This window comes from Copadichromis virginalis, linkage group LG20 (genome assembly GCF_057382275.1).
Source record: "Copadichromis virginalis isolate Kocher_CV1m ecotype Utaka linkage group LG20, C_Virginalis_male_GT1.1, whole genome shotgun sequence".
In the NCBI taxonomy this organism is placed as follows: Eukaryota; Metazoa; Chordata; class Actinopteri; order Cichliformes; family Cichlidae; genus Copadichromis; species Copadichromis virginalis.
Window position 1 is genome coordinate 4,200,439 of NC_140637.1, and position 26,441 is coordinate 4,226,879.

The window sequence follows — 26,441 nt, forward strand, 5'->3', positions numbered from 1 at the left end:
TATAAACATCACCTTCATTCACAATTATCATTCAAGCTGAACAAAACCATTACACCTAATTGAGCAGTGAAGTGGGTAAGCGGGTTATCCATCACTTGCTCAATCCTATATTCACATTCAGAATAAAATCTATATTTGATGGGGCGCTCTTTGTAATTTAGTACAAGAGCACTGAGATGAAATTGCAGTCGGTCTCCGCTTCAGTGTGTCTCAATTTTCTGGGTGTTTAGCAGTTCATCTCCACAGAACTAAACCCTTACAAATGATCTTAAAAGGCTCAGTAAATCACAGTCCAATCAAGTGGCTCATTACCCCTCTGTTCTGTGCTCTAACTTAACAACATGTGAAATATTAAGGCCGTATCCATCGGTCTCACCGCAGCTTGTCCCTCACCTACTGTCTGTGCTGTACATAAAAATAACCCGGCACAGGGTTGAGATGTTTGAGATCAGAGCTGTAGTGATGGCGAGTCATGTTCATGCCCATAACATAAATTTCTCCTTTGCCACTATTTGTCACATATGAAATGTGATTTTCATCTAGTTATTTAAAGCCATCACTGAGAATTATAGCTTGTGGTTATTCATGAAGCTTTAGGTGATTAATGCTGCACTAGAATTGCGGCTACGACAGGATGTGGGAGGACACTGTGTCTTCTGTTGCATAATTTAAAGGTGTGATAAACTCTATATTTACGAGTCGAGTCACACATCAGAAGCAATGAACCACAAGCAGGAAAATCAGTCCTGCAATAAGTTTTTATTTTGTAAAGTGGAGGGATGTTATACTATACTTTAGCAGGTCATTCACTGCCGTGGTGCAGAATGCCAGTAGGTACTCGAGAGGAGGAGGAGGAGGCTGGAAAAAAAAGAGAAAAGAAATGAAAATGCTCACAGGGTGAGTAACCATCATATGATCAGTTGTTGCTATGGCAACTGATCCCAGCAGCCAGCCCTTGGAAAGTGAGTCACATGAGTGAATTGAAGGAGACAGGAAGCATACTGTGCATACATGTTGCCAGTTAGATGCGGTATACTTGTGAGTGAGAGAGGGAGGAGAGGGAAGTGTGTGTTTTGTGTGAGTCTTGTGATGGAAGCAGAGATTATCCTGAGGTTAGCACGTACAGAAGGGTTAGACTGTCCTCCACATTTATTCCTTTTAAGGTTTCTAATCATAGGGTGGACTATGGTGCAAAGTAGTAGCTGAGAATAAACACCTGAACTGTGAAGACCCAACATATATCTGGCTCTATGGGCATATTTTGGGTTTGTGATAGTTAATAAACTGTGACTGTATCCTTGTTTAACTCACAACTCCCAGGCACAGGCAGACGATGTTACCAAGAGCATCTACCATGTTGTCATCCGTGTTGTGTCATCATCCAGCAAACTACTGGAATGAAAACTACAAGGTTGTGCAGCAGACCTGTCTACTGTATATGTGGTGGTGGGGGGCGAGCCACCCAGTGAGGCAGGAGAGCCACACGCAGAATAAATTACTAGTGTCAGAGAGAAAAATGACTCTGCCATCGTTTCACACCTATTTTAATTGTGGGTACACATCGACACGCCTGTTAGGTAAGGACCAAAGACAACTGAGCAGTGAACTGTGAACTTTAAAGAGTGTGGGGAAAAATCTGGCCCAATGCATTAATAATAATAATAATAAGAAGAAGAAGAAGAAGAAGAAGAAGAAGAAGAAGAAGAAGCAGAAGAAGAAGAAGAAGACGAATGCAATTTGCACATTAGCATATTCAGTCAGTTCCTTTGATCCATCTGATTAAAGGCTACCTGTGTGACGCCCCTATTATCTTAACATCCTGGGACCACTGCAGATGTTCGGATCAACTGCTGACGTGCGCACGAGCGGATGAGTCAAACCTGCGTCAGACACCGTCGTGACTTACCATAGTAATTTCTCCATCCTATTGGGGGGTGATTTATTCCACAACACAGCCATAACCACGTGGAAACCAGAAGCGTGAGCGGGTGTGTTTTTCAGATCTAGAGAACATTACATAGAGAGACAAACGGTTGCAATAAATTGTTACCTGCTCAAGTTAATGTGATTATAGGAGCCCAAACTTGTGGCAGGCGCCGAGCTCCTGCGTCAGACTTTACGCACCATGCGCCCTATGTGACTGGAAGCTGTGATTTTGCATCTCTTTACGCGCAGAGATGGTGCATACGGAGACCGTGCCTGAATGAAGCTAGTTTATCGTACGTTGGATGTATGTTATCACAGTGAGTCGTTCTAACCGATTCTACACACAGCAAAAGGTAAGAAACGCAGTCCGGTAACAATTTTTGTGTTATTTATTAATGCATTCGTGGTGTCGCTCTGAGACGAGTAAATTGTTTTGTATTGTCGCGATGCACTTGCACAGTTGCAAAAACATCCTACTTGAAGTCATTTAACAGAGAAGAGCGACAGCTTTCAACACATCACCTGACAAATGGTGGCTTCGCCGCGCCATTCACGGTGTGCGTCGTTTATTAATCCCTTGCTTGACGCTGTCGCGCCATGTGTGTCCAAATTTGACTCAAATATAACAAATTCTGCGGGGAGGCGGATCATCTGCTGACTTACATCGGTGCCTTTTGCAATTCCGCATTTTTATTATAAGGTGGTTGGTTTGACCTTGACAAGGTATCAGAGGTTATACACACGTATAGAGTTACTTCTCGTGCTTATGACCACGGGCCTGTGTAAAACATGCCTGAAGGATGCTTGAACATGGCCACACAGGTGATGTTCTGATCCCACCTTCTGCCTCTTTGTTGTTCAGGAGCGAATCAGTTTCGTGGTCCCTGCATGGCATCGTGCCATCTAACCAAATGCAACAGTGACACCATCTTCTATCCAGAAATGAGTCAAATCTAAGATCTGCAAGTGAGACAGTTTGTGATTGCTGCCTGATTGACAGTGCAACAGATCCCACAACAAACTGTCACCTTCAGTATTCCCACTCTCTCCTTCCCACTGTTCTGTCACATTAGCTCTGTGTTATTTGCAGCCGTCCTTCAGGGCATATTATGTCTGTCCATTTGAGATGGTGAGAGGAGAGGCAGGCGACCACTGATGCTGCAGGGATGGGATTTCAATTTTGCAGGAAGAGCCATTGCTTAGCAACCACACTAGATAAAAGTGGAGCATATCTTTGTAGAGAACCTGCGCTGTTACATCATCAACACAAAACTGTCCGAGGAGAGTTGGGAATACAGTTCCAGGAAGAAGAAGCAGGAACAAGCATCTGCCTCTGAGGAGGCAGCCACACACACGAGCCACAGGGGTCTATTGCCATCACTCCTTTGGAAAGCAAACGCTTTAAAGTCTGCAGCACATTATCCTTTGCATGAATGTTCTGTTTTCTGTGCAAGCACAATCATTTTTCAAAGTATTCTGAAAGAAACAAAAACACTTCTTGTCACTTTGTTTCCCTCAGATGGTGATTGACAACTGAGTCATAATCTGTAACAGTGTCTTGCACTGTATGTGAAGTCCTGCTGTCTCTGTAATGCACCATCTGTGTCAGCACATACTGTGAAACCCAGAAAATTGCTGTGTACTGCTACAACAACATCGAAAACTTTCACCACACGCTATTAGTAGGTCACAGTGGCAATCCTATCTGCCATTTGTGTCTAACAGACCACCATCATCCCAACCCATAAGTAGAAATTAGGCCAGTTTGTTACTAACTATACCAATATTTCCATTCGTTTGGAAAATAGGACAAAAACATCATGTGGACATTCTTGCAGGGCTCAGGGTTGCAAGTGCCAAAACTGCAGCTGAGTCAAAAAATAATTTTGTTTTGCAAACATGCACACTGTTGTTTCACACCTCATTCAGAGAGTGTGTGATGATGAGTCAGTATTGTGCAGTTGTAGACCGCTGTGGGAAAGGTCACCGCTGTTCTGGGATCTGTTTCGAGCACTCAGCTTCCGAGCTGCTGCGTGTCGTGACTGCAGTTGAGGAATTTGATGTGCGTGCTACTGGTTCAGACTTTGGATGGGCTTAAGAGTCTGGCTGGCTGGCAACTATTCTTTGAGAAGTCGCTGTGAGTACAGGACCGGCTCTGATTTCAGTCGAGTGCATCTGTTTTTTAAGATTAGAAGTTTTGTCTTCAGATCAAACACCTCTGGCTTCTATTCTCTGTTCTTGAACTGCCAGAGTGAAAAGTCAGATCAAACTCCTCCCACACAGCGAAACAACAGCAAAAGAGGGGGTAGGAGACAGGGCAGGTTGAGGGGGTCTGCCTTCAAGGTCTGTTTTCATTCATCCACTACTCCTTTAGCAGCTCTTTTGACATTTACAGCAAAGAGTAACTTTCTCACAGTGTTTTCACGTGATTTTCACACCAGTCTTTGAAGGTCAAGCATGTCAGTTTGAGCTTTCATGCTTGCAACCACAAATTTACATTTTAATTTAAAAAGAATTAGGTTGCTGGTGTTTACTGGGTTTCCTACTGTGTTTTATTGCAGGAGTAGATCACCGACACAAAGACCACCCCTCGCCATGTGCAGTGCAGCTATTTCACTCAACACATTTGGTATAGTTTAAGGCAGATCTTCACTTATTTTACTCCCTTTTTTTAATTTTCATGATTTTTAGTCATTTTTCCGATTGAATATCTGACTAAACTGCGGTCAATTTAGGAACGGAGGCGAAGGTAAACAAATTTTTGTGGGCAAGACCAGACTAACACCGGTACCATACCACTAATACTCAGATGCTTGAATCATCGGTGACTTATTATAACATACATACAAGCTGGTTTTTTTTGTTTGTATTTTACTTTAGCCGCAGTTGATTACAAATGCAGCTGAGTTGCTTGAGCTGAGTTTTTCATTGTCAAAAAAGCTCGGGACATAATTACAGTAAAACAAGTGCTTGCCCTGTTACACCGTGTCTTTGTGGGGCTAACTGTGGAAAGATGACCCCACTAGATTTCAGACTAGTTCTGCTGCAAGCAAAGGTGTTGCAGGAATATGCAACAGTGGGCAAGTATTCCTGCTCTTGTTTGGTGGATGTGTCTGAAGTGTTAATGATCCTGTGCTGTGTTTCTATACTGCTTCTGCTTCCATAGAAAACCAAAACATGAAGTAAACAGGATGTTTAGTGCATAAATGTCCATCGTTGCATATGAGAGTGTAATGCTAAATTTGAGTTTTGTTATTAAATTACTTAATATTTATAATAATATGACAGCTGGGATAGGCTAGGACCCTTGTATGAATGGATGGATAGGCTAATATTAGCGCAATTCCAAGAGAGACACATCTTCTGGACAAAAAGTAACGGGCCTCTGAAAAATTAACACAAGAAGTTATTACTGTGCTCGATCAGCATCAAAAATGTTAAAATAACATGTAGACAAGATTTTGAAGTTGTGCAATAAGAAGAAAAGTATACAGACACTAATAACTGATGAAATCTGCTCAGAGGCCTTAGTTTTACTGCTTTTTCTTGAAACCAGTAGTCACACAGACAGGCTTTATGCTGCTGGTCATCCTATTCACATGACCCAACTTTAGTAAAATGGGCCCTGCTGTGAAATGGATTGTGTTTCAATCTTTGTACCTCATTCACCACAATGAATTGGATTACTGAAATGCCTCATGGCTCTGAAGTGCTGCTGTTTTTAGAAACGTTTTGAGTTCTGGAAACTAGTTGAAGCAACATGCTCTATATCATGTTCCATTAGTGTGGCTCCTGAATTGGGCTTGTGATGCTTTATAGGCCTGAAACTAGCTATTTTTTAACAGTAATTTTTCATCTTTATATTCTTGAATTAATTGCATTTTTTAAAGAAAACCCTGGTGCCACTTTTAGCTTGATTCTGGCTGCAGTTCTGCACTGTATGATTTTCCTTCTGTAAAATCTTCATTGTGCAAAATTCACAAAAAACATTGCTTTAAAAAAAAAGAAGAAATAATGATGGATGAACAATTACCAGAAGGAGTTTTGTACATAAAATATCATTATATCAATCATAATGAAAGGTTAGATTAAAACTTTGGGGTTTTTTTTTTCTCTTTGCAGACCTACTAAACCACAAAGTTCATCCCCTGGAAACTTGCCAGCCTCCATCCATTCTCTCTCCTGGCTCTCATCTTCTTGCTTCTGTCAACGCCCCGGTCTCGCAGCCATGCCAAAGAATACCAAGGTGACTCAGCGGGAGCACAGCAATGAGCCGGTCACTGAGTCAGTGGCTGACCTGCTGTCTCTGGAGCACCCCATGGACTATAAGAGCAGTCAGATGAGTATGGGTCTAAGTCCTGGCTCTACTGCGCCAGTAAAGGCCCTGCTGCCTTCTCCTGACCCAGATGCAGAGGATGGCCGACCAGCATGGAACAACAAGTTGGAGTACATCCTGGCCCAGGTGGGCTTCTCTGTGGGTCTGGGGAACGTCTGGAGGTTTCCCTACTTGTGCCAGAAAAATGGTGGAGGTAAGTGGATGAATACGTGAATTTGTAACTACAGGGTGGGCCATTTATATGGATACACCGTAATAACATGGGAATGGTTGGTGATATTAAAGTCCTGTTTGTGGCACATTAGTATATGTGAGGGGGCAAACTCCTCAAGATGGGTGGTGACCATGGTGGCCATTTAGAAGTCGGCCATCTTGGATACAACTTTTGTTTTTTCAATAGGAAGAGGGCCATGTGACACATCAAACTTATTGGTAATGTCACAAGAAAAACAATGGTGTGCTTGGTTTCAATGTAACTTTATTCTTTCATGAGTTATTTACAAGTTTCTGACCACTTATAAAATGTGTTCAATGTGCTACCCATTGTGTTGGATTGTCAATGCAACCCTCTTCTCCCATTCTTCACACACTGATAGCAACACCGCAGGAGAAATGCCAGCACAGGCATCCAGTATCCGTAGTTTCAGGTGCTGCACATCTCATATCTTCACACCATAGACAATTGCTTTCAGATGACCCCAAAGATAAAAGCCTAGGGGGGTCAGATCGGGAGACCTTGGGGACCATTCAACTGGCCCACGACGACCAATCCACTTTCCAGGAAACTGTTGAGCTAGGAATGCTCGGACCTGGCACCCATAATGTGGTGGTGCACCATCTTGTTGGAAAAACTGAGGGAACGTGCCAGCTTCAGTGCATAAAGAGGGAAACACATCATCATGTAGCAATTTCAAATATCCAGTGGCCTTGAGGTTTCCATTGATGAAGAATGGACCCACTATCGTTGTACCCCATATACCACACCATGGGGTATATGCCGGACACCGGTGGCGCCAGTGTCCGGCAGCCTCGCCTCTGTCGGTGCGCCCCAGGGTGGCTGTGGCTACAATGTAGCTTGCCATCACCAGTGTGTGAATGTGTGTGTGAATGGGTGGGTGACTGGATATGTAAAGCGCTTTGGGGTCCTTAGGGACTAGTAAAAGCGCTATATAAATACAGGCCATTTACCATTTTTACCATTTACACCAAACCATCACTTTTGTTGTTCCAACAGTCTTGGAGGGATCCATCCAATGTGGGTTAGTGTCAGACCAATAGCGGTGGTTTTGTTTGTTAACTTCACCATTCACATAAAAGTTTGCCTCATCACTGAACAAAATCTTCTGCGTGAACTGAGGGTCCTGTTCCAATTTTTGTTTTGCCCATTCTGCAAATTCTGTGCGCCGATCTGGGTCATCCTCGTTGAGATGCTGCAGTAGCTGGAGTTTGTAAGGGTGCCGTTTGTGAGTAGCTAATATCTGCCGAAGGGATGTTCGACTAATGCCACTCTCCAGTGACATGCGGCGAGTGCTACGCTGTGGGCTCTTGCTGAATGAAGCTAGGACAGCCACTGATGTTTCTTCATTAGTGACAGTTTTCATGCGTCCACATTTTGGCAAATCCAACACTGAACCAGTTTCACGAAACTTAGCAAGCAGTTTGCTAACTGTAGCATGGGAGATGGGTGGTCTCGTAGGGTGTCTTGCATTGAAATCTGCTGCAATGACCCGGTTACTGCGTTCACCAGATATCAACACGATTTCGATCCGCTCCTCACGTGTTAACCTCTTCGACATGTCAATGGCTGTGAACAAAGAGAAACTTGTAAATAACTCATGAAAGAATAAAGTTACGTTGAAACCAAGCACACCATTGTTTTTCTTGTGACATTACCAATAAGTTTGATGTGTCACATGGCCCTCTTCCTATTGAAAAAACAAAAGTTGTATCCAAGATGGCCGACTTCTAAATGGCCACCATGGTCACCACCCATCTTGAGGAGTTTGCCCCCTCACATATACTAATGTGCCACAAACAGGACTTTAATATCACCAACCATTCCCATTTTATTATGGTGTATCCATATAAATGGCCCACCCTGTAGTTTGCTGTCTCATAGAACTGGAATAAGTGGCCAGATGGGAGCAGTTAACAGCACTCACCGTTTTTATATTTTGTCCTTTCCTTAAGCATGGTATTTGTTTCCTCTCCACAGTCCTGCCTGGAAACTATTTGCTCAAATATGAGTTGAGTAACAATGTTCACATTTAGTGATTGCCATAAAAGTTAATTTCCATCACATCACAGTCAGAAAAATGTGAGTGATTTCAGCTAATTTAAGTCCCACCTAGTTAGGTAAGTTTATTTATTCAAGAAGTCTCATTAAGGTTAAGCTCTCTATTACAAGAGAGCTAAGAATAAATTACATGTACACAAGATCACAGTAATAAATCCCGTCACTCAAAACAGTCTCCACATTCAGATGCACGAACACAACAATCAAAACTCTCGTAAATATTGTTGAAGCTTTGAAGTCTCTATAGATATGTCTCTATCTTTCGGGTGTGTTGTAGCTTAATCCTGCGTACTCAGCACTAGAAAAAAGTGTGGGTAGGTGGATGAATATGTGTGCATGAATTTGGTTTGGCTGTCTGATAGAAGCAGAAAAACCTGAACATTTTTTGTGACCAAAGTTGGAGTAAATAATATTTGCTGGGTTTGGGTTTCACTTCCTATAAACAGGCCACCCATGGTGAACATGTATCCTTCAGGGTGCTGAGTAATGTTAACAGGAGGTGCCAAGCCAAGGCAGTTAAAGTGATTTTTTTTATTAGTTCTGTAAAATATTTCATTAAATAAGTGGCCAGATGGGAGTAGTTAACTTAACAGCACTCACTGATTTTCTTTAACCTTTAAGCATTTGTTTGCTCTCCTCACTCCTGTCCGTAACCCTGTGTGTGCCTGGAAACTATTTGCTCAAATATGCTCACTTTTGATGATTGACATAAATAATAATTCTACATTATTTGCTGTCATAAATCCCTCATTTCCATCACATCACAGAACGAAATATGTGAGTAATTTCAACTAATTTATCTCCTGTTTTTTCACTTAATTGGTTGCGTTTGTTCATTCAATAAATATCATTGAGTCTAAGATAAAGAGCGCTGAGAAAAATTACACAAGATCGCAACAATAAAATTCATCCACATAACCACAATAATTAAAACTGTTATAAATGTTATTAATGCTTTAATGTGTCTCTGAGTAGCGAGTGTCTCTAACTTCAAGGTTTGCTGCAGCTCAGGCCTGCAATAAGGTACAAGAAATAGTACAAGTACAAGAATTCAGTCCAGAGCAGAAGGTGTCAGAGTCATTTGCTGTGGTTGCCTTGTTTTGGTATAACTGCCTAGTTAGAAATTACCATTGCTGAGCAAGATATTCAGCATAAAGTGATGTAGGTCAAGCCACAGCTCTTCAGCAGATTTTAAGATTTTAATGCTGGGTGACAACTTAGCACATGGATATATATATATATATATATATATATATATATATATATATATATATAACACCCAGCACGCCCCTGCGGGCGGTTTATCCTTCAAGCTCGGGTCCTCTACCAGAGGCCTGGGAGCTTGAGGGTCCTGCGCAGTATCTTAGCTGTTCCCAGGACTGCGCTCTTCTGGGATCTGCTGGAGCCACTCGCCTAGCTTGGGAGTCACCGCGCCTAGTGATATATATATATATATATATATATATATATATATATATATATATATATATATATATATATTTACATATATTTAATCATTATTGAATTCAATTGAATTCACTGTTATTTCTATAGCAGTGATTCACAACAGTCACCGTATGACACTTTATGTTGTAGGGTTAAGACCCTAAAAAGCCAAAATGTAAAAGAAAACTAGTGGTTGGATGTGGTGGTGGTGCATATGCACACAGAGAGTGAAAAGGTGAAGAAGACATGCTCAGTGCATCCTGGGCAGCCTAAGCCTATCACAGCATAACTAGGGGAAGGTTCAGGGTCACCTGATACAGTCAAAACTATAAACTTTATCAAAAAGGAAAGTAAGCTTAAAAGTAGAGAGGGTGTCTGTCTCTTGAATCCAAACTGGGAGATGAGGGGCCTGAAAGTCAAATGCTCTGTTTCCCATTCTTCTTTTAGAAACTCAAGGAAAAACCTACAGTGTAAAAACAAGGTGCTCTATTAGGATAATTATGGTATTGTGAGGTCTTTAACATATGATGATTCCTGATTATTCAAAAGTTTGTATGTGAGGAGATGGATTTTAAAAGACTGTCTGGATTGGGAGAAATACACTCACTCTCTCTGGTCCCAGTTACTACTCTCGCTGCAGTGTTCTGGATCAACAGAAGACTTTTCAGAGAGCTTTTAGAGCAAGAATTGTAATAGTCCAGCCTAAAAAGTATTGACTAAATGAAGGATAGACGTTTATTGGTCAGGACGTGCTTGTAATGTCGAGCTGAGCTGGACAGTAAAAATATTGATGCACAGAGTAAATAGTGTGCCTAATATTGAGCTTTGAGGGACACCATGTAAGTCATCTGGGGAAGTGATTAAAAACAATTAGCAGCAAGAGTTTGAACACACAGACGAATGTGATTTTAATGAGCCGTTTGCTGTGACGATTGAAGCACAGTGTTGCTTTTCATCTCGTGAACAGCAGCAGTTGTAACAGTTATTGTGTAAAGCTTTGCTGCTCTGACTGATGCATCTTATTATCTTATTATAGGTTAGCTTCCAGGACTTGGGACAGACAAGACAGCAGCAGTGTTTGCTGTTGCATCTGACACACACACAGACGACATTAACCCAGTTCCTCTGCTGTAGTCAGAGGGACAGTCTCTTCAGTGTTTCTCAGATTTAGCCAATCCGTGCTGTCAGCAGCTACAAGACGAGGTCGTCTCCTCACCGAGACGAGGGAGCTCCGAGAGGTCTGGCATAATGTTGCGAGATCCTCCACTTTAGGCTTTGTTTGCTTTTGTAGCAGATTTCTCAGCCTTGTCTCTCAGGTAGCGTGATTTACTGGTATTATGATGAGATGAGATGGTGGCGATGACTGAAATGGAGGAAGTCGAAGAGTAAATATTAATTTCCTTGGCTTTCAGGCATCGTGAGTGCTTTGTGTGGGAGGTGTGTGTAGAGAGGGTATTTGAAACGTGTGATAACAAAGCGAAATCTGAGTGTGCGTGCATTTGCTCATATTAATCAGAGTGTGTGCATATTTGTGCACATTAATAAGTGTCCCCGCTGACGCTTGACTTGGTGGGAGGTGCTGCATTGTCTTGTCTGGGCTTGTTCCCATGATAATGACAAGCTGTCTCTAATTCTTTTCCTTTATCAAGTTTTCCATCATTTTCTTAATATTTTGAGTCAAGCCTTTCATGACAAACACACATTTTAGGCTTACGCATTTCACCTAGAACTAAATAATATTCATAATTAATTTGTGTTGTTGAGCTCATGCCTCATGGTGAAACCTACTATTCGCAATATGCTTGAGTTTGTCTTTACAGAAAAAAATAATAAAACAACTCAAGTTTTAAATAATCTTTTGAATGTAGTCATACTTGGATTCATTTCAACACAATTTAACTGTTTTCTCTTATAATCAAATGCAGGATAAACTCATGTCATCACCGCAGTGTTCAGCAAATATCACTCAGTTCTTTAAATTTGCAAATAGGGACTACCATTTGCCAACACACTTAAATATATACGAGACACAGGAAAATACATTTGTAACAAATTTAAAAAAGGTTCAGTAAAGCATAAGTTTTACTGCTAGAGTATTAAAACTTATGCTTTAGTGTACCTTGGCACTGATTCTCAGAGTCTCTTGAACTCTACAGGAGGCGTGAAACACTTCCGAAAGACATTTCCTCCTTTGGCGTTGTGATGATGTGGAGCAAAGTGCTGGCTGGCAAGTCGGTTTAAAGTCTCCCACAGGTGGTCAGACAAAACCAGCACGAATGAATGTTAAGTGTTTAACTGTGTGGAAGCATTTACATTCATTGTGTTTGTGGATGTTTATATTTAGCTTTTACTTCAAACAGTTTCTCTTTTTAAATTAAGAAAGAAATCGATACCATATTATCTGCACCAGAAACCTGCTCATGAAGACCCATATCCCTAAATATGGGGTTTCTAGTGTGTTCTTCATATATAGTGGTTTGATATCTTGTCAAAAGCATATAAATAGTGTGGACTATCACTGTTTTGGCTCAGGTGAAATGTATGTAAGGAAAAACAAAAACTAAAGCAGTCATCTCGGCTGTTTTTTTTTTTTTTTATCTCGCCACATTTTCCTTGTTCCGTGTGTCTGCTGCCCGACGTAGACATCAAAAAGAGCTCAGCACATTAGCCACTTCTCCACACCACTGTGTAACACGACACTGTGTAACACGACACTGTGTTCTTGTCTTTGTTCTCTTTGTCTGCTGCTACCTCTAATAGCCACTTCCGATGTTATCAGAAATTTTATTTGAGTCAAACGTCACCGGCGTTTGTTTTTAGTCTGAAAACAGGCTGCTCTCTCTAGCTTTCCATCGCTGACCCATCCTCTACGGCATTGAATGGTTTTGTCACCATGGTGCCCCTTCATTTCTTGACGTAAGCATGACTGGACGTGACTTGTTTTCTGTGAGTGCCTGCTGCTCTCCCCGCATCGCTCCCCCTTTGTGAAAATGGAAATGGAGATATCAGACAGAATGAATGGAAGTTAAAAATGAGGAGTGAGAGGAAGAAAAAGAAATTGTGAGGGGCATTGAAGACGAAAAGAATAGATTCCAAAAATAGGATCCAAGAAAAGAAGAGAGAAAAATTTAACAACATCCCCTCTGCTGCTTTGAGCTTTTGTCCTTCGCTGTGCATAGATTTAAAAAAGCACACAAAAGAATCTGTGATGTTGCAGCCAATTATCCTCCCCCTGCTCTTTCTCTGTCTCTCTCAGGTGCATACCTGGTGCCATACTTGATTCTTCTCATCCTCATTGGCATCCCACTGTTCTTCCTTGAGCTGGCGGTGGGTCAGAGGATCAGGCGTGGCAGCATTGGTGTGTGGAACTACGTCTACCCAAGGCTGGGCGGCATCGGGGTTTCCAGCCTGATGGTAAGTGGGTTATGTCGCTTAACATGACCTCCGATTCACACTCAGTTTACATGTGATAAGTAATGACTTCACTGATGCCTGTCACTTTTAACTTGCAACCATGTTAGTGGCTCTGTGAGGACATATTGACGTCAACAACACCTCCCTAGAAATGTTACTGCATGTAGGGTTGACGCAGGGCACAAATATTGTGATTGGTGTGTTGGCAATTCCTTCTGTGCATTTACCCTTTCACTGCAGTTTTTGAATTTATCAGTGAGAGACTAACAACCAAAGCCTCATTACAAAGATTAATAATCATAGTAGCAAAATAAAGACTCACAAATGTCAGCACATTCCTGGAGAAAGGTTGCTGAAACAGAATGGATGTGTGCAAAAACATTCCAGCGTTTTATTTGTTTCATGTCTGGCACTGCAAATAAAACATGACCACAGACTAATTAACATATAATGCACAGGGGCAATGACGTCGGCCACTGAAATCGGTTACGCTGTAGGCTTTACAAAGATACCCCGCAGAAGTCAAAATCGGGACTTAGTGGTGACCCATCCAGTAATTATGTGGACATTTCAGGTCAAACCACAAATGTCTCTGTCACGGTGGCAATAAAAGAAAAATCAGAGGGGCCATTCTGGTGAGTTCATGAATGCCTGTATGAAATTTCATGAATTATTCATTTTTATTAAATTCACAAGGTCATGATTTTCTCAGTTTTTCTGCCATGAAAGATTTACTCTTGTATCCAGCATGAAGTCCACTCTATTAAAATAAATAAATATAAATAGATAATACTTGTGCTTCTCTCTCTAAATTAACCCAGTTAAATAAACATTTCGCTGCCTAACCACTGGACCAATGCAAATTTATTTATGAGCGACTAAGATTTGACGTTTTACTGTTAGTGGAAAATTTAGTGACATATTTTTTCCACCTCGTAGTGAATCACCGGACTGTAAAACAATAAATAACAGATGATATTCCAATCTAATGGTCATTTTATGATATCTGAGTTGATCTTTTTTTTTAATTATTATTAATTTTACTCAATTATACATCCATAAAAAACAATGATTAATAAAGGCAGTGAGCCTTATTTATGGCTGCTTTATTTAAATGCAATTGAGTATTGTGCTGCTTTTGCATCGTGATTGAAACAGCCTGTGAAGACATACAAATGCGTTTAAGACCAAGATCCACTTTACACAACTGTGTTAAAGAATGATTTTCATCACTTTAAATGCTCATTGTTCTCTAAGACTACAGACATGCTGTGCCGGACTCCCTCTGCCTGCTCATATTACTTCCTTTTGTTGCATTAAAGAGAGCAACATGCAAAGATCAGCGCCGATCGCTGTCACAAACTATTCCCATCAGCAGCAGCAGAAGTAGTGACCCATCAGTGCTACCGGCTTAAAATATAGCCAGTCAGCAAATGAGTCTGTCGGCCTTTCTGTTTGACTCTCTTCCTGATAGTGATTTCATCCATCCAGTGCAAAGGCGGAGATGGAAAGACCTGGCCCGGGGCAATGAGGCGTGTGGCAGCTCGGATATGGCAGAGGGAGATCAGGAGCTATAAATACCTCCTCATAGAGGACCCGAGCTTTAGCTGCTGAGAGCAAACAGCTCAATAATTGATATGCACTCTAATTTAAGCTGTGTGCTTTGCATCTATGCCATGACTCAAGAAAAAGAGTCATGGCATAAACAATCTGGATTTGTGTGATTTGTTTTTCACAATGTTAAGTGTTGCTGTTTTCCTCTTATTTTTCTTCAGGTTTGTGGTTTTGTGGGCCTCTATTATAACGTGATTATTGGCTGGAGTATCTTCTACTTCTTCCAGTCTTTTCAGTATCCACTGCCTTGGGCTGAATGCCCCATCCACAGAAATGGAACTCAAGCCGGTGAGTGAACAGTACAGTCCACTAAATCACTAAACAGCTGCAAACGGTTGAACATAAACGCAGAGCAGAAAACACATGTCCACATGAATGCTATTTTGTTTTATGCCCCATGACACCGAGTACAGAAAAATAAATAAATACTACAGTTTCCAACGAGGTAATTTCATATTCAGTAATTATGGCAGGAGATGCAGACGCGGCACTTAGCAGGATGCCTTTGCATTGAAGCAGCTTTCTGCTGTGGCTCTGTGGTCAAGCAGGAGTGTTTCGGCAGACATCTAGCAAATAAGTGTTTGCGCTGTCTCTATTGCTGGGCCGGCCCTGCGCTTCATGCTACATGGCAGCTCTGTTGCGGCACTTGTCAGACCGCATGACCCGTCTGAGGGTCAGTAGCTCTAATGGCTGGCAGCTGGTAGTCTTTGGGGCACACGCAGGTTCTGGCAGAAGAAAAGGCATCAACTTTCATTAGCATGAGAGGGCAGGATCCTGACTCTGCTCATGGTTGTAAAATCAGTGGGCATGTAGTGATGTTAACTATTTCCAAAGGTGGAAAGCATTGTAATTAAGCAGGTTTACATAATTAAATGCGATTTAACTTATTTCTACTTTATTTTCCATTTTACTGCAACAGAGTATCAACATAGCTATATTTGTATGTTTTTTTTAAATATTCTGTAAAAAAGGAAAATTATAAACATATAGTGATGATTTTCACTGTCAAATAATCTCCTGATTATTATTTTCTAAATGACCCATTTTGTTCTCAAAGTGTGAAGAAAGAGGTTTTAATAGGATTTCATAGTTTTGAACAGCTGGAACCTGTAAATGTTTTCTGTTCTTTAAGCAGTTGCTAATTAATTTATGCCAGCTGACTAATCATTACCTTACAGGGTTTTTTTTCACTTCTGTTCCTAATTAACAGGCCATTTTAAAGCACTTTTTGCATGTACTTGAGAACGTGAGATGTGTGTGTGTGTGTGTATGTGTGTGTGTGTGTGGGGTTTGGGGGTGGGGGGATGAAACAAAGGTCAGCTGGCCAGGAATCAAACTGCAGACACCACAGTTATGTGGCGTGTGCACATAAACCATTAGGCTATCGGCATCTTCAATCTATTTTTTTTGAGTTGTTTTCATTCATTAAAAGAGTTTTACAATGAAATAAAACCAAAAACTTGAAATATTTGGCTGTAAATTATGAAGAAATCACTTATTTTGTAAAATTCATGCAAAAGCCAACTGCATTTTCTCCTCAAGGAAGTAAGGAATTACATTCAAAGTAATTATAAAAATCATGAAAATACTTCTTATGTAAATGCATTATTTATAGATTAAGACTAACAATAATTTTCATACTGTGCTATTTTTTGTAGCTGCTGCTACTAAATTTCCATTTCTGGCCTTTTACAAATGATTTTATTTAAGATAAAACATCTGTCAGGTTTTCTATTTTAAAAGTACACTGGATGCATTTAATTATCGGTGTGCTTTTCCCTCCCCGTCTTCCCGTTTGTTGCTGTTACAGTTGTGGAGCCAGAATGTGAGAAGAGCTCAGCCACCACTTACTTCTGGTACCGCCAGGCTCTTAACATCACCAGTAGCATCGACGACACTGGAGGTCTGAATTGGAAAATGACCCTGTCCCTGCTGGTGGCCTGGATCATGGTCTGCCTGGCTGTCATTAAGGGCATCCAGTCCTCTGGAAAGGTACAGGGTTCCACTGAGTTAACAAAACAAGGCTTAAACCTGCTAACTATTGAAATTAGGATTCTGAATTCATTCATACACAACACAGACCCAGAATAAAAACCAAAAATAATTTGAAAAAAACAACAACTTGAAATTTCTATTTTTATTCAGTGATTCATCCTCGTCAGAGAATGTTTGGGGTTGTTTTTTAGGCGAAGGTACGATGCTAAGCCTCTTGTCGGCACTTGTCTATTTTGGGATCTCATCCACATTATGGAAGAAAGGAACATGCAACATTAATAAACTTAAACTGAACCAAACAGAAAGTGTTTCAGGATGCAGATGGAAAATTCTTAGTTTGGCAACAACTGCAACAACATCCTGTAATCTTGATCCAGCGAATGAGTCATACGCAACAGCAGCATCCAGCCCAGCGTCTCAGTAGGAAAAAGCACAACAAAGAGCCGATCGCCAAGTTCTGACACACTATTTTAAACCCTAAACTTGATGATCTAATTATCATAGCCAGTTCTGTAGCGATTCCCTGAAATGCTGCAGGGAGAAATATTTTACTTCACGAATTCATCTTCATGTTTCAGTCCACAGATTCAGTGCCAAGCAAACACAAAACACTGTGTGTGTGTGTGTGTGTGTGTGTGTGTGTGTGTGTGTGTGTGTGTGTGTGTGTGTGTGTGTGTGTGTGTGTGTGTCTTTGCACATCTTCCTCTATGTGTAAGACCTCTTAATGCATATCCATGGAAACACAGTGTTAATATACTTGACTTTCTCTCTTAGGTGATGTACTTCAGCTCTCTTTTCCCGTATGTGGTGCTGTTCTGTTTTCTGGTGCGAGGTTTGATGCTGAAGGGAGCAGTGGATGGCATCGCTCACATGTTCACCCCTAAGGTGAGGGACAGTCAGAGTTCATTTGACCACAGAAAAAAAGGGAACATTTTCAGAATGTTTTTATGTTGGACTACAGACTAAAATCTGAAGCTTTCTCCTCTCACGCTGCTGACAAGTGACACTCTAAGTGACATTTGGTCCACCAGGCTGTTCAGCCATGTGTGGCTGATGGTTTTAGCATCACGTACTCAGATCCTCTCACAGGAAAATGTCACGAATGCCCATCACTTGTTCTGTGTTGGGTTGATGGCTCCCTCTAGTGGTGAAGGTTTATGACAGCAAAGTGCTTTGTAGTACAGGCAGTTTGGTGTTGATAAAATTATTCAAAAATAGCCAGAATAGGTAGTGGAAATGGAAAAGTGAAAAGTAAGATCAGCATCCTTACTTATTGTGGAAGAAAATGCATTTACATTATTATGTCCTTTGTATGATCACGTAATGTGCATTAATTAGGGGACTGATTAGCTCCAAAATGAATATTATAGTAGAGCTCAGATGAAGTTTAAGTTTTCCACTTACAGTGAACAGGACTAAATGGTAAATCAACTGGTTCTTATATGGCACTTTTCTACTAAAGCACTCAAAGAGCTGTATGCAGCATTCACCCATTCATACACGTACATTCACTGCTTTCTATCTGACATTCACACACGTTCATACTCCAATCAACAAATAAGTATCATTCCCAAGGACGCTTATTCGTTCACTGGAGGACATGCAGCAGGGATCAAACCACTAACCTTCAATTAGTAGATGGCCTGCTTCTGATTTATAGCCGCCTCATACATAAGCACATCCACTTTTCTCAGATACGTACAACTGATTTAAGAAAACTCTCTGTAGAGGTTTCATATTTCCCTTAGTGTTCAAGTACAGTGTGGCTGCTGTGTTAACTTTTTGAGTGGCCAATTTAGACCTAAATCCACATAACATGGTCAAAAATCTGGGATAAAAAATTCCAAGCAGACTTCATATTCGTCATTACAGGGTAACCACATGCACCGGGAAAAGATAGTGTAGTCAGTTCATGTATTTAGCTTATGGTGCTGGATATGTTAATTTAAATCATCCAATGAAAACACGTGATATGTTAAATATATGAAATAATAATATTCTGGAGATTTTTAGAATAAATATGAAACATTATCTAAACTTTACAATCTTTTCCTCTTTTTGTCTCTCCAGCTGGAGAAGATGTTGGAACCACAGGTGTGGAGAGAAGCAGCTACGCAGGTCTTCTTTGCGCTCGGACTGGGCTTTGGCGGCGTCATCGCTTTCTCCAGTTACAACAAGCGAGACAATAACTGCCACTTTGATGCAGCACTGGTTTCCATCATCAACTTTCTTACCTCCATCCTGGCCACTTTGGTAGTGTTCGCTGTGCTGGGGTTCAAGGCCAATGTCATGAACGAGAAGTGTGTCGTCGAGTAAGTGCGTCGCACTGAAGCAAATGCAACCTCAGCAATCTCAGATAGAAAACTAACATGTTTTTCTTCTATACATCTCCAACCCATGTGCAGGAATGCAGAGAAGATCCTGGGCTACTTAAACACAGGTGTGCTGAGCAGAGAGCTCATCCCTCCTCACATCAACTTCTCCCACCTGTCTTCCCAGGACTACGCAGAAATGTACGCAGTTATAAAGACAGTGAAGGAGGAAAACTTTGCCCAGCTGGGCCTGGATCCCTGTATCCTGGAGGATGAACTGAACAAGGTCAGGGGGAATAAATCTTCGAGGCAGAGATGATCATCTGATTATATATCTGAATGAAATACACGAAGGATAGTTTCGAGATTAGAGAAAGGTGGCTGCAGGTAAAGGTAAATTATTATTAAGGAGACCAAATGATCCTTTTATGTTGTTAGCCAGAGACAAATTTGGGTTAGCGTTACCATTGAGAGTAAATGTACTTTATTATGTTATTATATAATGAGTATAAAGTAGCTGGGTTGTTATGAGCTGCTTAATAACCTTCAGGTTGTGATTTTATTTCATGATCAGTGACTGTTGTAATTAACTCTCTTTTTGGTGCCAAACCCATTTTACAAGCACTTTTAAAGTGACCATAACTCCGTTGCCATTTGTGCTAGAGACAAAATGCAGCAATATTCAATGTATCATCGTAGCTCAAAGCATTCACAAGGTACTGCTGTCTTCAAATGGTTCCCTAAATATGAGAATTGTTTTGTAATTTTACAGCCAAAAATGACAAAATGAGTCCAGGTAGTCTGTATGATACTTGGGTGATAAAGCGTACAGAATACAGCAGATTATTTAGTGTTGTTGGATCATTGTGGGTTTTCAGGTCTCTACGGGCATTTATTTGGTGTAAGTGGATACAAATTATTATTGCTATGCAGTTAGTTTAGGCTATGAGTTGCACTCTGGAGAGTACCCTGATGCCACTACATGGTTACCTGTGAATCACTGGATTTGAGCATGTTTAGCCTGATCCCCTGAGCTCAAACCAGTATGTTACCTTGCCTCCCCAGCTCCATCGGTTTAATTTAAACCCTCAAATTCATCTTGCTACTCCTTACTTTACAGATGATTTCCGCGCTAGCTTGAAAATGACCTTGTTAGATTGAGTCCAGAGGCTATAACTTTCTCAGAGAGACGATAACTCATCTCTGTGTTATGCTAATATGCTCATAACCTGCCTGGCCACCCCTGTGTAGTCTCTAATGTTGTTAAAGCTTTTCAGTGTGCCTCTTACTAGTTAAGATCACTGAGAGGCCCCTGGAAATATTTTCAAGAGCAATTGGCTTGCATAATTTGATTGTTGGTCTCTGTTATGTTGTAATTTTAAGCTTAATGCACTATCCCGCTCAAAGTGCATCTTTATGAACTCTTTATAAATCGCCTTCATGGCTACACTGCATAAATAATGTTAAGTGGGCGATATCTCTCCATCTTCTAGGCAGTTCAGGGCACCGGTCTGGCGTTCATCGCCTTCACAGAGGCCATGACTCACTTCCCTGCCAGTCCCTTTTGGTCCGTCATGTTCTTTTTCATGCTGATCAACTTGGGCCTGGGAAGCATGATCGGCACCATGACCGGCATCACCACACCCATACTGGATGCCTTCAAGATCCGCAAAGAGATTCTGTGTGGTAGGTGCTGATTCTGCTTATATTCTTCTTCTATCCTTTGATGATTCTAACTCAATATTTCCTCTTGCCTCCCTCAGTGGTTTGTTGTATCATAGCCTTCCTGTTGGGGTTACTGTTCGTGCTGCGTTCAGGGAATTACTTTGTGGCAATGTTTGATGACTACTCTGCTGGTTTGCCCCTCATTGTGGTGGTGATCCTGGAGAACATCTCTGTAGCCTGGATCTATGGAACTAAGAGGTAATTTGCAGATATGCAAAATTAAGACTAGGCCCTCATACTACAGCACAGTCATTCTTTCATTCACAAGAAAACATTCACCAAAAAACTCAATATTTTCCCCGTTTTACTCAGAGTATATTTGTTGAGACATCTTTTCTACCTTGTTACAGGTTTATGCAGGACCTGGAGGACATGCTTGGGTTCAGGCCATATTCCTTCTACTTCTACATGTGGAAGTTTGTGTCCCCTGCTGTCTTGGTGTTGCTCATCTGTGCCACTGTTATCGAGATGGCCATTAGTCCTGCAGGATACAATGCCTGGGTAGAAGCTGAGGTCAGTAATCAGAAGCACTGAAGTTGCTTGACTGAGAAACATTTGACCAAATCCTCCCTTCTTGCAATTCATCTAATTTTCTCTCCTCACCTCTTCTCATCTCTCCCTTCGTTTCATTTGATTTTGTCGGCCATCCTCATTGAATTCTTTTGGTTTCAGGGCTCGGACCGTTTCCAAAGTTATCCTCCTTGGGCTTTAGCCATGGCCTATGCCCTCATTGTCGTTGCCATGCTGCCTTTACCCATCGTCTTCATCGCCCGCCACTTCAGCCTAATCTCAGATGGCTCCAACAAGCTCTCCGTCTCCTACCGTAAAGGTATGATGAAGGACATCTCCAACCTGGAAGAGCAGGACGAACAGCGTTTCATCCTCAGCAAGAACCCCAGCGAGGCTCCCTCTCCCATGCCTGCCCACCGCGCTTACCTGGGCCCCGGTGGCACCCAAGAGATGACCAACACCAACTACGGCACCAGCACCAAGACGGGCTACCAAAACATCGGCTCGCCCGAGTCTGAGCTATGATCCACTGACGTAAAAAGTCCCGCCATTAAACCCCTGCCCTGCTTACAGAGAGGGAGGCAGTGGGAGTGAAAAAGGGAGAGAAAATTCACTTGCAGCATTCATCACACCTTAACCCCCAGAGCAAAATCCCTCTATTCCCCTCATTCTGCTCCATTACCCTTCACCTATGTTTCTCATCGTCTTGTGCCGCTAATTGCATGTCAGTCTCAGACATGATGAAGAGCTCATGAGAACGTGAGACCAAACAGATATGTCAACCATCTCCATCTGCCAGGAGATGGGGCGGAAAAAGAGCCAAATGAAATATAGAAGAGTCCAAAAGCTCTGGTTGAGGTTAAGGTTTTTTGTAATGCTAACATAATTTACATTGTAGTGAACTGTAATATGTGTTCATCAGCTCGTGCTTCTTTTAGTTCACCTGGAAAGGATTGTTATTTGTGGGGATAGGATGGAAGGAGATGGAAGAAAAGCACTCATCTTGTCCTGATCTGCATCACGGTATGAGAAGATTTCTTATCTAGAAAATGTGTCAATAAAAAAATAGTATCTAACAATTGATTCCAATAGCGTAAACAGTGTTACAAGCACATTATATCTTTAAGTTTATTGTGCCTATCACACATCAGCAATAATAACCAGTCACAATAGTGTCTTCATTCAAATGTGGATCTCCTTCTATCTTGTTTTTCCCCCACTGATGTAGAATACTGTACATATATGTCGTGCAATAGTTTGAGATGTCACCGTAAATTGTGCATATACACTGCAATAGTGCAAGTCAAGGGGCGGCGTTTTGCCTCTTCATGCCATGAACACAGAAGCACAGGCACCTGCTATCGTTAGAGCATCTCTGAGCCTTAACACAGAGCAGCACTTTCCTTTCAAAGGATCCTTCCCCTCAGCAAGCACTTCCCACTGTCTCTGTGCAGCTCCAGACCTAGATGGCAAAGACAAAGCTTTTCCATTTTAATCAATTGTTTTAATCATGCTGTTTTAATTAAAGCCTTAGAAGGGCAGCAGCGGCAATGCACGAGCAAGAACAAGCACGGCGACGTGTGTTTGATCAGAGGGCAGCTTCGTGCTTGTCTGTCTCATTGTCAGAAAAGCGAATGCAGAGGAGGAATTGGAAATGTGAGTTTCGTCTTCGTGTACACGTCCAGATGCGCATGTGTAATTGTGCATGCACAAATGTGTTGTCTGCCACTGAATGAGAGCTGCTGGTGACCCTGCCTGTTTAAAAATAGAGCTGCGTTGCCCAAGGGAAGCCGTGGCAACACACCATAGATACAGATCCTCTTGTGATGTGGAGGAGGAAGAGGAGAGCAGACACCTCGCTCTGTCTGCTCCACCTGCACGGCTGTTTGCTCGGTTAAACAGACGAGACATTTTACGGTTGATGCCCTTCAAGAATATGTTTCTTATGTTATACCTGTACATTGAATAACAGGTTCACTGCCATGCTGTGCTGTGGATTAATCATATGTCATCCCTGAGTGGATGGTATTTTATGTTCCAACTGAATTGTACATTCCTCGAATTGTGACCACTCCATAGAGATATAATTTCACAAGCACCGCAAACTACACCTCTATGTCTTTTTCTGTGATCTGAGGTGTGAAAGTGAAACCTTTTTTAAATTTATTTTATTGTGTAATCTCAAATCATAGCACATTTTTAGAATTATAATGTGGATATGTACTCTGATATAAGTGTTTGCAGTGAGTGGTAATACATGGTTTTCACCACTGGGTGACTCTGCTGGCCAGCAGAGGAGCCAATGACGCTGTCCTGTGGCCCCTCCCTGAAACAACACCAGTACTTGAGACTGAACAGATGTAGTGTGAAGCACAGTCAGCCACATTGTTCGGTGCCTGAACAGATTCTGTGTTGTCTGTTTGCCTTAGGCTTTATGGGTTTTTTTCCCCCCTTGATTATTTTATTATTTTATTATGTAGAGTTTTCACCAATGTTCCATCATATTAATTTGCACTTTAATTAGGGGGAGACCCTGGAGTTGTTTGTTAAGCACACATGTAAAAAAGAAAAGAGCGCAAAGTAAATATAGGGGCCAAATAGTTTAAGATGACAAGGCTCAACAGAAATGCATGACAAGGCAAAAACATCTAGTCCGCTGTATCGTCTAAAAGACATTTATCTTTGAGTGCAAAATGATAGTATTTTAAATCTCATCATCTGGCATCTTGTCAGAAGTACTATGTAAAATTTTGCCCTGTCATCCCTTTGTGGTAGCCAGTAGCAGAGAGCTCTTATTACCCTGCATCCTATTTTGCTAAGCAATCCCTATGATACGATGGCCAGTACCCCCTACAGCATGGCTCTTGCTTTTAGTTGATGACCTACAATGGCTGTGATGCATTGCTTGGGACTGACTGGTATTAAGACAATACAGCTCAAATCTATTGCCCTGTCTCTCAAATGATGCTTCGTCTTTCATTCATAGAAACCTCTGTCCATGATGGAAATGAAAGAGTTTAATGAGTGAAAGTCTGCATTAAAGGAAACATGATATAGGGGATAAAAAAGATACAAGTTACAAAAGAGTAGTATTAACATCTGTAGATGCAACTTAACTTTGCAGCTGACAGGGCCTCCTGTAAAAACTGTGCATGAGAACTACATGTGATGGAAATGGCACTTAAGCTGAGGTAGACACTTAACCTGTATTTTAAAAAAAGCAGTTTTGGTTTGGATAAAGCACATTTTGGGTAAGCACAAAATAATTTTATGTCTAAATAAGCATCAAAATCATTGTGAATGAAAGGGGTGATGAAACTTAAACATCATGTCAGTAATATAGCTGTGATTGCTGCATCCTGCAAGACTCCACTAAAGCATAAAGCTGCACACTGAAATACATCCTCATAAACAATTAAACTGCACCATAAGTCTACAAAAGCACCTGAAGCTACAAAGTGATATGCACAATACATAGATAACAATGTTGAACTAATGCTAATGCAGTGGGTCATATATGAAGAAAGCACAACAGCAGGCAGGCTTATATTTTTCTCTACAATTAGCAGCGATCGGCGCCACTGGCTGCAGAGTGGCCGTAATATGACAAAGCACAGCTGAGATTCCCTCTAACAATAAAAATCACTGAAACTCTGCAGCAAAGTGGGAAAATGTCTTCTCTGGTCCAAACCTAGCCTGGATACAGGTATCGATTTCTTACCGAAAACAAAGATTCCAACTCCAGGGTCTCTTTTGTCTACGTGTTAACGAGGTTAAGTCAGTTCAGTTACTAAGATGAACTTCCCAATAGCAACGTAAAAGTACATTTATTTAACCGTGCAGATAATCTTTATGTGACCAGCCATAGTTATATTTATAGTATTTAAGACAGTGTATTTACTCTGTACATATCGATGTACATTCTGATAAATTCACACTGATTATCTATAGTAAGAGTGACAGGGTGTATACTTGAGCTGTAAATAATAAATGTATATTTTGAGATATTTTTTGATTTTTTGTACTGTCAGTGGTGTTACTTTGGTGTCTGTTGGTTTCTGGTGTTTGTGTGTGGTCGTTCTCGAAACTTAGCCGAGTGACTGTGCATATGTGTATGTATATATCAGCGTGTGTATGTGAGTGTATGTGAGCGAGTGAGCGTGTTTAAAGTAAAGGTATATGTAGCTTTTTGGTGTTTAAATGTGTGTTTTTCGCCTCTCTCAGTGTTGTGTGCTGCTGACCTAATCCAGTAGATAAAATCCTGATGTTACAGTCAGCTGGGACCACTGATGTAAGCAATCTCTATTCTGTGTTTCTCACTGGAACTGCGGTGGCTTCCAGCACTAAACTGGCAAAACACAAATCAAGATGAAATGTCTGTCTACAAGAAAGAAGACAGAAACTTTCATTTGTTTGTTGAAAAGCATTCAGATCTGTACAAACATGATGGAGGGAACAGGAAATTAAAATAACCACTTTTATTAAACAGACCATGATGTGCGTCTCATTTGTTCTGTTGTTTATGCTGAAATGACTTAACACATTATGTTTATAATCTATAGATTCAATAACGGCAAAAGTTTTGTTCAGAATAAATTAGATTGTAGTGATGGGTGAAGGAAAAAACAATATTATAGACTTGTGAGGCTGCTATCTGTCGAAATGCACATCCTGTGTCATTGATCATCCCCACCACGCATTTAAAAGTTAATATCGCTCATATTTGGCTTTGCTGTATGCATATCGAGGTAGATTTTTTCCCATCCGTGTACAGTTACTGTGGCTTAAATGAGGACGTTAATGCCAAAATGTGTGAGAATGAGGAGGAATGACGCTTTTACCGTGCTTTTAGGGGATGCACTTGTTT

At 41.2% G+C, this 26,441-nt stretch overlaps 1 protein-coding gene across 1 annotated transcript; it reads left to right on the plus strand.

Moving 5' to 3' along the window:
* Positions 1-1,699: 1,699 nt before the first annotated feature.
* slc6a17 (solute carrier family 6 member 17) lies at positions 1,700-26,064 on the plus strand. Its single transcript, XM_085443206.1, has 12 exons — positions 1,700-2,279; positions 6,049-6,455; positions 13,261-13,418; positions 15,194-15,320; positions 16,843-17,024; positions 17,802-17,912; positions 19,098-19,339; positions 19,433-19,625; positions 20,833-21,025; positions 21,103-21,262; positions 21,415-21,577; positions 21,737-26,064. Exons 2-12 carry the CDS (start codon positions 6,155-6,157, stop codon positions 22,097-22,099), a joined length of 2,193 nt encoding a protein of 730 aa, XP_085299332.1. The 5' UTR covers positions 1,700-2,279; positions 6,049-6,154; the 3' UTR covers positions 22,100-26,064.
* The last annotated feature ends 377 nt before the right edge of the window (positions 26,065-26,441 follow it).

What these genes read in the sequence shown, in the direction of transcription:
- slc6a17 (XM_085443206.1), top strand. Translation starts at nt 6,155, where the DNA reads ATGCCAAAGAATACCAAGGTGACTCAGCGGGAGCACAGCAATGAGCCG. An exon ending in GTGCCAGAAAAATGGTGGAG is followed by an intron (nt 6,456 to 13,260) that starts GTAAGTGGATGA and finishes TGTCTCTCTCAG; the next exon opens with GTGCATACCTGGTGCCATAC. An exon ending in ATGCCTGGGTAGAAGCTGAG is followed by an intron (nt 21,578 to 21,736) that starts GTCAGTAATCAG and finishes TTTTGGTTTCAG; the next exon opens with GGCTCGGACCGTTTCCAAAG.